At 34.5% G+C, this 13856-nt stretch overlaps 2 protein-coding genes across 2 annotated transcripts in view; one reads left to right on the forward strand and one right to left on the reverse strand.

Moving 5' to 3' along the window:
- The window catches only part of ift54 (intraflagellar transport 54), a 33225-nt gene extending 30745 nt beyond the window's left edge, over positions 1 to 2480 (reverse strand). Inside the window, exon 1 of the mRNA XM_088604980.1 lies at positions 2224 to 2480. Within this exon, the coding sequence (XP_088461106.1) occupies positions 2224 to 2346 (123 nt within the window). The 5' untranslated portion in view covers positions 2347 to 2480. The remainder of the gene's footprint in view (positions 1 to 2223) is intronic.
- A 3227-nt stretch (positions 2481 to 5707) lies between these two features.
- Positions 5708 to 11523, forward strand: agr1 (anterior gradient 1). Its single transcript, XM_088604983.1, has 8 exons — positions 5708 to 5843; positions 7139 to 7242; positions 8608 to 8671; positions 9339 to 9391; positions 9564 to 9640; positions 10025 to 10088; positions 10770 to 10853; positions 11280 to 11523. Exons 2-8 carry the CDS (start codon positions 7143 to 7145, stop codon positions 11327 to 11329), a joined length of 492 nt encoding a protein of 163 aa, XP_088461109.1. The 5' UTR covers positions 5708 to 5843; positions 7139 to 7142; the 3' UTR covers positions 11330 to 11523.
- Positions 11524 to 13856: the final 2333 nt, after the last annotated feature.

Raw genomic sequence — 13856 nt, forward strand, 5'->3', positions numbered from 1 at the left:
GATTGAGAACAAGAACAAAAATCTGGGACTGTGTTCCATGCATACATGTACATCATTTTACAGTTCTTGAAAAGTAAACTGCATTGTTCACAAGTGTGTCTAATATACGTTATATGTTGTACTCCTGGCAGATCAATAATCTCCTTCTTCCCAGTTAACGTATGCTGCATACAATGTCATTCCTAATTTTTTAAGTTCTTCATACAAGCTCAGCCTCCCAGGATAATCTTAGCTGGGCCTTGCTTCAATCTGCTATTTTTAAGACGAGTCATCTGGCTTTACTTCTATCACGCAACAAAGCAACTCTTTGAACAGGCTCTCTGAATCCTCTGCTCATGTAATTTTTCAATAATTAAAATATTCCGCAATTAACATCACTGATTTTCTTTCTCAAATTCAAACAATGATAGGGTCACTGTTCCACATTGTGAAACAGAGCAAAAAATAGCAAAGAGTTTCAGGAAGACATTTGTGATCATTTAACAATGCATGATGATGATTTGAAGACCTTAATGGTTGGCAAGATGCTAATTATTCATAAATATGAAGACACAGTAAGTCGCGTATTAACCTGTGAACATTGTTAGAATTAGCTATGGTAAATCAACAGTAGCACAGTTTTACCATGACGTACTACCAAAGCAGACTTAATATTATCACAACCATAAACGTGATGAACAATGATACAAAAACAGAGAGAGCAGCAAATATAGAAACAGTAGCAAAAGAAATACAAAGAGACAAAATCATGGGGTAAACAGATACACAGCAAATAAAATTTAAAATAAGTGCAATTATTCACACTGCTAATAGGATCGTATACTACATACTTTATATCATACAGGTGAACTGTCGGGAGCTACACATGAAGGGGGTTTTAATGTAGACACTTCTAAGCAATGTCCTTAATAAGACAAAGTTGATGAAACAATAAAAAAGCAAATTGAATCCTTGGTTTTATATTAAAAAGTGCAGAATTTAAGAAAATATCTACTTATGGTTTTAAATGCACTACAAGGACCTCACTTTACAATTGCATGTAGTTTTTAAAGTCTTTCTAATAATAATTCCAACAATCAGGGCTTTATCATACAATAATGTAGGGAGCAGTCTAAAACAGGAGATTGAGAGAAGATGCAATTATAAAATCTGTATATAAAATGTCAAGGGTTAAGCCAGGAAATTCTCTCAGTATTAAAATAAGGACACAGGGAATTCATTGAGAATGGAAAAACAGGAAACACTTTTTTACACAAAGTTTGTTGGCTTGTGGAACAACCTTTTCAGCCAGGAGGTTGAGGCTAAAATATTGAGCACTTTTAAGAAACAGCTAGACATAAGAAAAGTTACAAACGATACAAGACCTTCTGGTTCATCTAACCCATTTGCTAATTAAAGAATAATTCATTCAAGAATTTATCTAGCCATTTCTTGAAAGATGTAAAGGGTAAAAGCATTAATCTCTGTTGCTCCTAATAAAATAATGCTTTGCTAGACCACATTGTTTGAATTATCAGTAATCATTATATACTGTATTTGATCAAAACGACACAAAGTAAAATAATCGTTTTGCTAACACCTCAGTAATATTCATTAGCGAAACTGGCACAATAAAACAGCACAAATTATTTAGCTACCATTTTCATGACACAGCAGGACAGCGATTAATGTAATGTGTCCTCTGTGGGGACACATTACGGGATTAAAACCAACTGCTATGTAACAGAAAACTTTTTTTTTAAATAAAGGGTAGCGTGACGGAATCAAACACAGGGCAGAAAATTATGAGGTATATTTGTATTTTACGGTCCTGTATTTAAATAACTCATCAAGGCCTCGTATTGTTTAGTGTACTTGAGCAGAGACCAGTGCCTAGCAACCAGAAGACGCCAGTTCGATTCTACATCATTCAGACAGTTCAGGTGTTCACCGCATACCCTTTACAGCATTTACACTGAAACCGATTATTGTCAGTTTTTTTAAAAAAAATACAGTTACTTAGGTTACATCAGAGAACTTAACTGCATTTTTTAAATTTTCTGCAACTGAGCCTTTCCTACTCTTTATTCCTGAACAGCCTCACCCCAAACTTAGTCCCACTTAAATGTACTACACCGAAACAAACACACACACCACGGAGAAATTCCTCCTTGCAAACAAACCACGGATACTTCAACAAATCAAATTTTTCCCGTTGTCAGTCATTGCAGTTCTGTTTCTCACCTCGGTAAATATATCATGCAGGTAGCGGAACGGCGGTTTACTAAGCAGTTTTTCAGTAAGAGGCGGCTTCTTAATCACTTTTCCCAAGGTATCTTGGGTCTTCTTGGTCACTGACGCGTTCATAGCAGCAGCAAAGCAAGACAAACGCCAAAACAAAAGTCCTTTAGGTGAAGACGAACCGAAAGAAACACTTCACCACATAAATTCTGCAATCACTGGGCTTTCAGTACGTCGGTATCTTCCGATCCCACAATGCATCGCTAAACCTAGTTGCGCCTGCGCAAGTGACGTATCGTTGTCAAGCGAGGCTTGCACCCTTAGCAACAAGTAACAACTGAAATGCAAAGAATTCCAAAGGCTCTTAGAATTGGATCGTTTGAGGTCCTTTTCTAAAAACCAAAATATCTGCAGGGCATTTATAGCTGAAAAATTAATTAAATGTTCATGGTTTATTTCATTCTTATTTTTAAGTTATTCCTATTGATCAATGTTTTAACACTGTTTTAATTCAATTATTACTAGAACGTTTCACTGAATTTACAGTAATGGAAAGTTAATGAACAACTAAAGCTGTTAGCACTAACAAAATCCCTGTATGAGTCTGAACTTGACTTAATATGTTCTTGTGCCAAATAAGTTATCAAGAATTCCTGATGAGAAAAAAAAATCAACACCCCTTAATCTGAGTTATAGACATGTACATCATTTGAATTTTTACCATATGGGATAAGAATTTTTGTTATTCATGTAGCAAAAATCCTTATATAAAATGTACTGTAGGAGATTAATAACAGAAAATTAAATAAAAACAAGTTTGAAGTAAATAATTCTAAAGTAAAACAATTGCTCTAGCACTAACACAAAGCCATAGTTTTTTGTACCTTTATCTAAAATTAGGAAGTATAGATAAACTGTAACCTAAAGGTGTCTGTGAAGAATGAGATGGAAAATAAGGAAACCATTTTTAAAACTTGAAACTTGTTTGCATTTTTCTTTCAAAACTAATATAATACAAACTAATCAATCAATTACCCCCATCTAATTAATGAGTTTGCATGTTTGTAAAGGAAATTTATATAGAAAAAAGCTTAAACAATATCAAGATAAAATCTATCATCTAAAAATTTTCCAGTATAGAATATGTATTTCAAGTTCTAATATTTTGTTCTGTATTCTTTCTTTTGTCAAAACCTTAGTATTAGTAGCTAAAAAAAGCTTTTATAGAAAAATATACTGCAACTATAACCACAATTATATAGAATTAGAATCACCTTGGTTTTGTTTCTCATTTGCTTTGTCAACCAACATTTAAAAAAAACATAACTTAACAGTTCATAATTACACTTTGGATATTCATCTCTCCCCATTTCACTCTAACAAAACTGTGCTTTTTACAAGAGCAATCTTTACAGATTAAACTTCTTCATGTTCTCTAGATTCCATCAATGGGAACATTACTCCAATTTCTCTACACAAAATCTTCAATAACCCCTCAAGCAATTTATGTAAACTACTTTGAAAGTAAGCAGCACATCACCATTAATGTACTTTAATGCAGAGATCCTGCAGCCACTCCTAACTTTAAACATAAGAGTTTCTTAAGGTAGTAACAAGGATATACCCTGAAACAGGAATGTCTGGCGAACCATTTAGTTTATCTTTCACTTTTAAGATGATTAAGTGTGGAAGCTTGTTTGTTCTTCTGTACGGGGATCCAGGAAGTTAGAAATCTTCATAACTAGATTATTGCTTTTACTGATCCCATATAATTTTTAAATTCATTTTCATATGAATAAAGAATACTTAACACCTACTGTAATATCAGAAGTAAAATCTAGAATGAACGCTTTATAAACTATTGTGGATCTCAGAAAACATCATTTTTCATATTAAATAAAGTGCCTAATTCATAATAACTGTGAAGTGAGATGGCTGCATAAAAATGAACAATTTTATGTACAGGGGCTGTTTGCGCATAGGGGCAGCAAAGTGTCACCCAGGTGGGTGGTGCAGGTCAGTGATGAATGAAGTGGGCCCCTTCTCTGTGAAAAGCACTCGGGATTCCTTGGAAGGAAAAGGTCCATGCCAATTTAAGCACATGTTGTTATTATTAAGTTTAAATTGATTAGAGAATAGTTAAACCCTGTGAAATACACAGTGATAAAAATGTTCATTCATAGCATATAGTTTAGAATACTACTTAGTAAATTGTTTCAATAAAAGAACAGTAGGTGAATATAGTTGAATAGGTCTTTATCAGGTGTGTGTCAAGATGACTTGGTTGGACACACCCAAGGGAACAGATGAAAAGCGTGCTTACAGTTGGAGAGCTTGCTATAGCTGATGTGCACATCTCTGAGTGGTTAGGGTATACTAAGCAATTAAGGTCTTGTTGCATTCAGGGGATTATGAAACACACCGTTTTCTTTGTGAAATGTGTACTTTTTGTTCTATTTACTGTACATTTTCTTTCTTTTTTGTTTAATGCTTTTTCTGAAAAAGATTAATCATTTCTGAAACTGTGTACCACTAAGTAGCATTGTGTTCTGTCTAGGCGTGCTTTCAATCACATAACAGGATGGGAATATGGAAAAAATGCTGGGTTATGAAGTACTGTATATAATGATATTTTTGTTTTTAAAATAATAAATTACAAAAAAACTAATGCCAAAAGATCACTAGCTTGTTAACACAAGGACGTCAGGAATAAAAAATAGTGAGAAATAGAAATAGTGGAATCAGTTAATAAATTGATTTTATTAATGATAAAACACTGATTGCTTTTTCTCTCTCTTCTATGCCAAAATTGAATAAAAGTGAAATGATTTAATAAAAAGTTAATCAATAACACCTCAAAACCAGGTATTGATTTTTAAAAAATCTTAGCTACAACAGGACAATAATTCCATAAAAAAAGTAAAACATATACTACAGAGTGAGTATCATCTTGTACTTTGGTGCTGTACCAAGATGTACTTTAATACAGGTCTTCAAGCATAAAATTCAGAAGTATTGTTATTGTGGTTCATGAAAATTTCTAGTATCTTGTTTGTGTCATCATATTTTGCTTCTTAAATGTAGATGAATAATGAGAAAAAAACATTGAATACATTATTGTTTTTAATAAAAAAGTAAGTCACTAAATACATTGATAGTAAGATCTTTCTCATTAATTTTCCTGAATACCAGAATGCCAAAAATGTTATTTAATTTCAGCATTCAAAACTAGGTTCAAAACATAGATTCATTCCCTGTAGTTTCCTACAACCACAGGTAGGTTTAAAATGAGTGGTACTTAAAAAATAAAGATTTAATCATTTCTGTTAAAAAAATACAGAACAGTAAAAATATATTATGAAGAAGCCTTTCTCCATCTATGATTAAAATCAATGGGATTAAAATTGGGTTTAAAGGTGCAGTATAAGCATTTATGTACTGTAAGTACTTCCCTACCCTGAGGCGTGTTTGAATAGTGTGTTTCAAAGATAAGGATATCCTGGTTTGTTATGCCTGACGTTCAAGCTTTGCTACACCTGTTAGATGAGTTAGATGACTATAAAAAGAAGGCTTGTGAGGTAAGAATTCAACGAACATTCACTCACATTTCAAGACAGCAACAGGTAAGAACGAAACTTGGCTCTTTCGTACTGTATCTAGGTGATTGAAAAAGTTCAATCTTTGAAACAGATTTATCTGCTTGGTAAATATTCTTGTAGAATACTTAAAAGCAGTATTACTCATCTCTAGTCAACCAGGATTATCATAGAATTGGTTTTACAAATATATTTGACTAATTGTCAGCATTAGAAGTAGCAAAAAAACAACAACAATAATAAGTGATTAATAATAATAATTGAGTTAAGAAGGGAATTATTAAGTTGAAGAAGAGTTAAACTTAATAAATAACAGCTCTTTGTAATCCCCACAAACTGGAGACAAGTGTTCTAAATCAAGCTAGTCCATATGAGATAAAGAAACCATCACTAATTCAGAATTTTGCTGTGACATTCCCCCAGGAAAGTCATTCTATATTTGCTATACAGTAGCTGTCAAAACTTCAGTAAAGAAAAATATAAACCAACCTTATTGGAAACAAAAACAGAAACAAACAGATGGAAAACATTAGAGGGTGGACAGATCTGATGTAAAGGGGAAACAACTTAAGGACATTTTTTACTTTTCTCAAATCCTGTTGTGTCATTCTATTATATGAGATCAATTATAACAAAACGAAAACTAAAGTATTACATTTATAAAACGCTCACACTTTGTGCTAGAAATACAGTAGGAAGAGATTCTCCCTTAAAACAATTGTGCTGAATCTCCTCCTAGAACAGGTTAGTCCTGAAACAGGAATGCTAAAAGACAAGATTGTGGAAGTGCAAGCAGTATTACATGGGACTGAAATTTCTGATGTCTTTAAAATTCTGAAATATATGCTTCAAAAGGGTTTAAAGGGCTTAGGAAATTTGATGTTTCATTGATATCTGGTTCAAGAGAGTGTTATAAGACAAACTCGGGAGCATCTTTAAAATGTAATGGTACACAACAAAGGTTAAAATACTGTATGAAAGGCAGGATTATAATCTATATTATTTAAAGTGGAAAGTTTTGTATTTGAAATCACACTCATTTTTATAGTATTAAGTACAAGTATATATAGCACTAAAATGTAAAGTATCATTTCAAAGTACAATGGGTGTGTTAATAATTGGAATCTTGATTCAAAATCCAAATAGAATTATTTCAGAAGACATCTAGAAAAAAACTAGAATGCATCTACTGTACACGTACCTCACCAAATTGTTTTGACTGTGTCAATAAATGGAAACCATTAATTAATTGCTAATTGTGACATTTTAAAATGTTGAAAAAGAAATAGTACATGTATTAATAGTAGATCTGTCTTTTTCAGAACTATGAGTCGCTCCTCTGTTCTTTGTATCCTGCTTGTTGTAGCAAGTCTGGATGTATCTGCTCAAAGAAAAGCAAAAAAGGTCCCTCAGACCCTTTCCAGGGGTAAGTACAGCTCTTCTAACATTGTAAAAATACATAGAAATCTTGGATAGTGTGAATAATTAGGGTTTGGAATCCCTGGCAAAATTGAAAATCCGCGCATTCAAATAGGTGGGGTCTAAGTACACAAAAGTAGTCAGACAAGGAGAGAACAAACCATACTGCTCTTTTATTTTGTGTTTACAGACAGGCACTGTGTTTTCTGACCAAGCAAAGGCAAAACAAAAGCTTGAATCTTTCTTTGGCCCTCTGACTACAGTCTTCCACTCCTTTGCTATCAATAGTATTAATAATAACCATTTCTTTACTGGTAATGGTATAATTCCTGGGCCTTTTCAGGTAGTTTTCCCTGGTTTCTTTAGCGTCTCTGAATTAATTCTGTGATTATGTAATGTACCTCTTTGCCTCTACAGAATTTCAAAGAATAGAACTGTGGTGTTGCTCCAGACATGACACAGCTAACAGATACAGTATGTTAGTTGTGTCTGTTTCCCTACACTGTTACTTGAGCCAAGACTGGAAATAACTGCAAATTAAAAATATATTTGTCACAATATCATGTGCGTGCTTCCCTTATTCTACTAATTTGTGGGTTACAGTCAGGCCCTACGAGAGGGGGGGCCAGCAGGGCCATTTGGCCCAGGCCTCGCCTCACAGGGGGGCCTCACCTCAGCCAAGGGTGCATGGTCCTCCACTTGAACCCTTTGGCTGTGTTTCTTGACTTGAGTCAAATTTGGAAATTTTACCATATGCTGTGATTCCCGACTAAAGTCCATGGCTGTGAAAAAATGCCCCCCTTTCAGTGCTGAATATACCATTCTTTAGGAGTTTCAAAATGCCCGCCTTAATCTTCCCATCATGACATGCTTTACCCCTCTTCCCAAACAATGAGGGGGCCTCACAATGTGAAATGGCCCAGGCCTCATCTGAGCTCTCGGAAGGCCTGGTTACAGTTTAGAAATTGCAATTATTGTCATGACTACAGCATGGATTTTGGTTAGAGCCCTGGTCGCATAACTGGAAGGTTGTGGATTTCAAATCATGGTTAGGGTGCTGCTGTAATACCTTGTAACAAGGTCCTTCACTCAGATTGCTCTTTAAATGTGAGTTTGCAAAGGTGAGTTTGCTTTGGATAAAGATGTCAAATGCCAAATAAACTAATTAATGAGGTAATTGTATCCAGTGTGTACTCTGGATATTAGTGCTTACCCCAAGAAAGCCTCATTAGACCTGGGGCCATACTTGAGCCACACACACCTTCATTTTTCTAGTTTTGTCTACAGAGCCTTTATAACAAAACTATTTGTAACTAATATATTCCTATTCCCATTATTAATAATAATGATCAATTTCTGTGTGATATTTTAGGATGGGGAGATGACATTACCTGGACCCAAACCTATGAGGAAGCTTTAGCAAAATCTAGAACAAGGTAAGGTTTATTATCCTCTACACTTTATGGATAGATTTCCAAAGCTAATGCTCATTCACATTTAAATAACCAGTCCTAGCAAACACTTAAGGTTATACCTTCCCAGTAGGTGTGTCAAAACAATACGCATTAAAGCTTTGCAATTTGTATATCTTCAGGGCTGTATTGCATGTGTTACGTATCCTCATATTAAAATCCCTTTGTTGGAAATTCATACTTCACTGATACAATTGTAAGCAGGCAAGACGTACATGAGAAATGATCAGTTTTAAATTCGGGCAGTAGGGTGGTGCAGTGGTCAGCATTGGTGCCTCACAGTGCTGGGGCCTTGGGTTCAATTCTTGGGGTGCTTTCTGTGTGGAGATTGTATGATCGTCCTGTGATTGCATGGGTTTCCTCTGGGTGCTGTGGTTCCCTCCAACACTTCAAAACCACACTACACGGGTTAATTGGTTTCTGTGAAAATTAGTCCTGGTGAGTGTGTTTGAGTCTGTTTTTCCTCACTGGTATCCTGTCCAATGTGTATTCCTGCCTTGCACCTGTTGTTTGCTTGGATAGGCTCCGACGCCTCTGTGTCTCTGTATTGGATAAAATGGTTAATACAATGGATGGAAGTTTCAATATACTTCTTGTATAGATATCATTGTTGAAATCTTAATTTTTTCAGTCAGAAGCCCTTGATGGTTATCCACCACCTAGAAGACTGCCCGCACAGTCAAGGTATATATGTGTATTCTTAAAAATACTAGATTAAATTAAAAGTTCTTAATTGGATCTTTCCTCATGAAAAAAAGATTATTTGCATAAGAAGATTTAAATGATGTCATAGTCATCATGTCTTCCATTTTTATTATTCTCTATGTATTTATATATATCCCTTTGTATGTCTAAGCTCTTAAAAAGGTGTTTGCTGCTGACACTGAGCTGCAGAAAATGGCCCAAGAAGACTTTGTAATGCTTAATCTGGTGGTAAGTTGGAGACAACTATTAGCCAGTAACTTTAATCAATTAATCCCGTTAAGAATGATTATTCTCTTCATTAACAGTGGTGAAAGACTTTCAGATTTTCAGTATCAGATTTTCTGTATCATCCTACATACTGTACTATGGTGGCACTGAAGTCATTCAATGTGAATATCTGCAGTTCAATTTTATGTGTCCCTCTACTTTGGAAAGCTTTACCAGTACAATTTATTTGTTTTGAATAATAACCATATAGAGATTTTATTGATTTGTAATCTAAGAAATTAGTCATGTTTGGTTTTTAACTATTCATTTGTCTGGAATATTTTTTCGAGTTTTGTATCTAAGAGTATATATCTCAAACTGAATACTTAATATAACGATCCACAGCATGAAACCATAGACAAGAATCTGGCTCCTGATGGCCACTATGCTCCCAGAATTATCTTTGTTGGTAAGTTAATTACAGTATGTATAATGTGCCTGAATATTTTGTATATATTTTGAAAAAGCTCTGTATAAATACAAGGAATTATTATTAATCAAATATTTCACAAACCATCTCATATAAAAACAGCAGCAACAACAAATACTGCTATACTGTACATTAACTCTAAAATTCCTACAGACATTCTAACATTCCTAGATTGCAAAGGACTCCTACAGAAATCCCCCTTGGGAAAATTCTACTCATTTCAAAGAAAATAGAGATGACCTGTTGACACATTTTTGTGGAATCCTGCAGGTTGTTGTGCGTCATAAGTATTTGATGTAGTGCATGTGGCAAAGGCAGTAATACACATTAACATCTTGCCAAAGAAAAGATAAAGGAGGACTGTGTGACTCTAAATAAAATTCCTGGGTGTCAAAACATTGTCTAGAGAAGGTCAGAGAAGCTGGAAGATTACCAGACATCAGCCTCCTTGCCTTACCTTACTTAGGAAATGCCAGTTTAGCAGGAATAATAGCAAACAAGGAATATATAAGCTGCACAAAATGTGTATGCTGCAATGACTCCAACATGTTGTAAAGCCCTCTGGTTTGGAGGTAGTAGGTGGTATCTGCCTTAATAATGCCATACTTCTGGGGGGAAATATGACAATTACTTTATTGAAATATTTTGTCTCATTCTCAGACCCATCTCTGACTGTGAGAGCTGACATAGCAGGGAAGTATAGCAACAGACTCTACACTTATGAACCTGATGATATTGATATCTGTAAGTGCCTATGTTCTTCATGACGAACTTCTTCGGAACTGTACTTTTTGTCACTAATAACTTTTTATCTCATGTATTATAAAAGAAAAATCAAAGTATTGGTGCTTTACTTAATTTTTAAATACATTTTTGTTTTCTTTTTTGTTACCCTTTAGAATAGTTGTTCTAAGATATACACTGTAGATAGTTGTAAGAGACAATAATGGCTATTTAGATACATTTTGTTAGAGTAGTACAAATAATAGACTGAAAACAAAATGTATGCTTTTATATCCAATTTTTTTTACAATTAAATCATTGTTTTATAATAATTTAAACCCTATACATAACATGAAAAGCTCTTTTTGGAGTGCATGGACAGAGTATTACTGAATCTTGCTACAGTACAACACCTCCATTTTGGCTGACATTGCTTCTTACTTTCAGTGAAAGAAAACATGAAGAAAGCTAAGAAGCTTCTCCACACTGAGCTGTAGCCTCACACTTCATTACTGTGGGCACAGTGAACACCAGCTGCAGCTGGCTCATTGGCCTCTAGGACACGACATGGCCTCAGTGTAGCAGAGCAGTGCAAGAGGAGAGGATGTGCTGAAGAAACAATAAGTGCCTCAAGCATGACAATGTCATATGTTTTTTTTTATTGAGTAATAAACTACCTTTTACAGATAAATGTCATTTGATTGTCTTTTTGTACCCCTGTGTAAATAACATTTTTTCACATCATCTTTAAATCTACAGTACATGTACTGTATTTATTTCGGGTTTACCCAGAGCAACTTACATTAATAAGGCAGGGAATTGTTTTGGAACAACTGAGATGACGTGCATTGCGCAAGGGTCCGACTACAGTGTCTCACCTGGGATGTGAGCCGACAGCTTTCCATTACCAGAACCCGAGCTCTGGATGTTCTACATGGACACTAACTCTCAAAGCAGGCCAGAGGAGAAATGATGGCAAGAGAAGGGCTGCAATCTCTTTCCATCACTGAAGATACTTCAGAATGGCTTTGTAGAACACAATATTCTATACATACACTGCATACTGTATATATTGTAGGATATTCAGTGTCTGACACCTTATATAACAAGACATATACAGTGTCTGGTTTTTAAGGTACATTACTGGAACAGCGTCGCAGTCATGGAATGGAACTGATTGTTTTTTTTCTTTTTCTTTTATTATTTATTTCTTTTACTTTTCTTTTACTTTTCCTAATTTAAAAGACAATATATGTTCCAGTAGCGTGATAAATAAGGTGCTATCCATGTTCTTTTTAAACATTTTTTCAAACAAAATGCATCCAAGGTGACCCTTGACTGGCTTTTAAATCTGGACTGAAAATCTGCTTCATTATTAGCTTGGAAAACTGTTAAGTCTGACTGGCAGTGAAATTTAAGTTGCTTTGTGTCAAGTAGAATTCAGGAGTAAATATAACAAATAAACAGTCCTAAAGATTTAAGAAATTAAATATTCAACAACAGCAAATAATTAAGGTGCTTAGAAACAACCAAATTAAGTGCATGAAATTTTGCTAGTCTTTCAATCTTGCCCCTAGAAATTTCTGCTTTCCCAGTGATCTTGTTACCCACACAGGGTCCATTCCTTGCAATTAGCTCTCCAATACTGTAATAATCATACAGGGTAATAGTGAGATACTAGGCAAAATAATAACTAGTGTAAGGCTAGAGACTCCTAGTTGAAAAGGGTAAACTGTAAAATTAATCAATTCCTTTCTTTGCACTTCAGCTTTTGTTATTCTCACTTTGCCATTTGTGGTGGAATGAAATAAATGTAGGATTCTTACAGTAAGTATTTAAAGGGATTACCAGCTGCTTCTATTCTGCGATGTGTCAGTAAATATAAGCAATAAACATCGAAATTACAAGTAGATGAAAATGATAAAATGTCCAGAATCACATTATTTAAAAATTCTGAATTCTTTACAAAACAAAAAACGTTAATACTTTAGCCTACATATTTTGCTAGTAGATCAGAGGATGAAATACAAATATTTGTCTTCACAAGAATTCTTTTAATTCTAAACTTCAGACATTTTTGTACATTGTACAATGATCCATTTTAAAGAAAGTTTTAATAAAAATGTATGAGGATTTCAGATTTTAATATTACAATATTAAAGCAGGACAGTATTATTAACAACTCACGACTTGGGGTGCTATCTGTCTTAGTCTGAGTATACTCACCATGGCACTAGTTTCAGTGGTTCTGTCTATGTGTGCATTGAGATGGACTGGCGTCCCATCCTGCGTGTGTCTCGTCTTGCTCCCATCGCTTGCTGCATGTGCTCCTGTGACCCTGAATCGGGTGAAAAGGTTGGAAAATTGATAAACTGAGGAATATTAAAGCAATAGCTGTACTCTCGTCTTCAGGAACAGCTCCTCCAAATCCACTTCCTTGTGGAGCTTGAATCTACTATATTACACACTCTAAAATGGTGAGAGTTCCTCGCCGCCAAAGATTTTTAATCAGAGTGGAAAAAACACCACCAAAGTTCTAAAGAGACTACAAAGTGTTTTTGTGCCTGCAGTGGAATCTACTGATATTTCACCAATATATAATTGTATAGTTATTTGCCATTTAATTGCGGTCTTAATTGAAATTTAGTGACATCATATATTTCTTCTACCTTTTTGCATTGCTATGAGCTATAGCAAATGTTGTTAGCAAGTTTTCTCTTGATGAGTGTGACATGGTGTGAAATAAAGGCACATCAGGACTGACAGAAAGATCATGCACAGGGACCTTTACAATCGTTCTTCCTTATGTTATTGTAAGATTTCAAGTTTGCTCACTAATAAGCAGAATTAACCATTTTTCCTTCATGAAGCATTTTTTTTTGGCTTTAATGTACTTATCAGCTTTGCCATTGCAGATATCCAAATTGAACTGCAATGAAGTCTTACTTATGAAGTTATTATGGAGACAGTAAACTGTGGAATTAGTATACTGTAGGTATAGCAGTTTTAATATTTCATTCTAAA

This window comes from Lepisosteus platostomus, chromosome 14 (genome assembly GCF_059453375.1).
Source record: "Lepisosteus platostomus isolate fLepPlt1 chromosome 14, fLepPlt1.hap1, whole genome shotgun sequence".
Lineage (NCBI taxonomy): Eukaryota > Metazoa > Chordata > Actinopteri > Semionotiformes > Lepisosteidae > Lepisosteus > Lepisosteus platostomus.

Bases quoted from the DNA above. Each gene is read 5' to 3' on its own strand.
- agr1 (XM_088604983.1), top strand. From the start codon at position 7,143: ATGAGTCGCTCCTCTGTTCTTTGTATCCTGCTTGTTGTAGCAAGTCTG. The intron at 7,243-8,607 runs GTAAGTACAGCT...GTGATATTTTAG, and splicing joins CCCTCAGACCCTTTCCAGGG to GATGGGGAGATGACATTACC. The intron at 8,672-9,338 runs GTAAGGTTTATT...TAATTTTTTCAG, and splicing joins TTAGCAAAATCTAGAACAAG to TCAGAAGCCCTTGATGGTTA.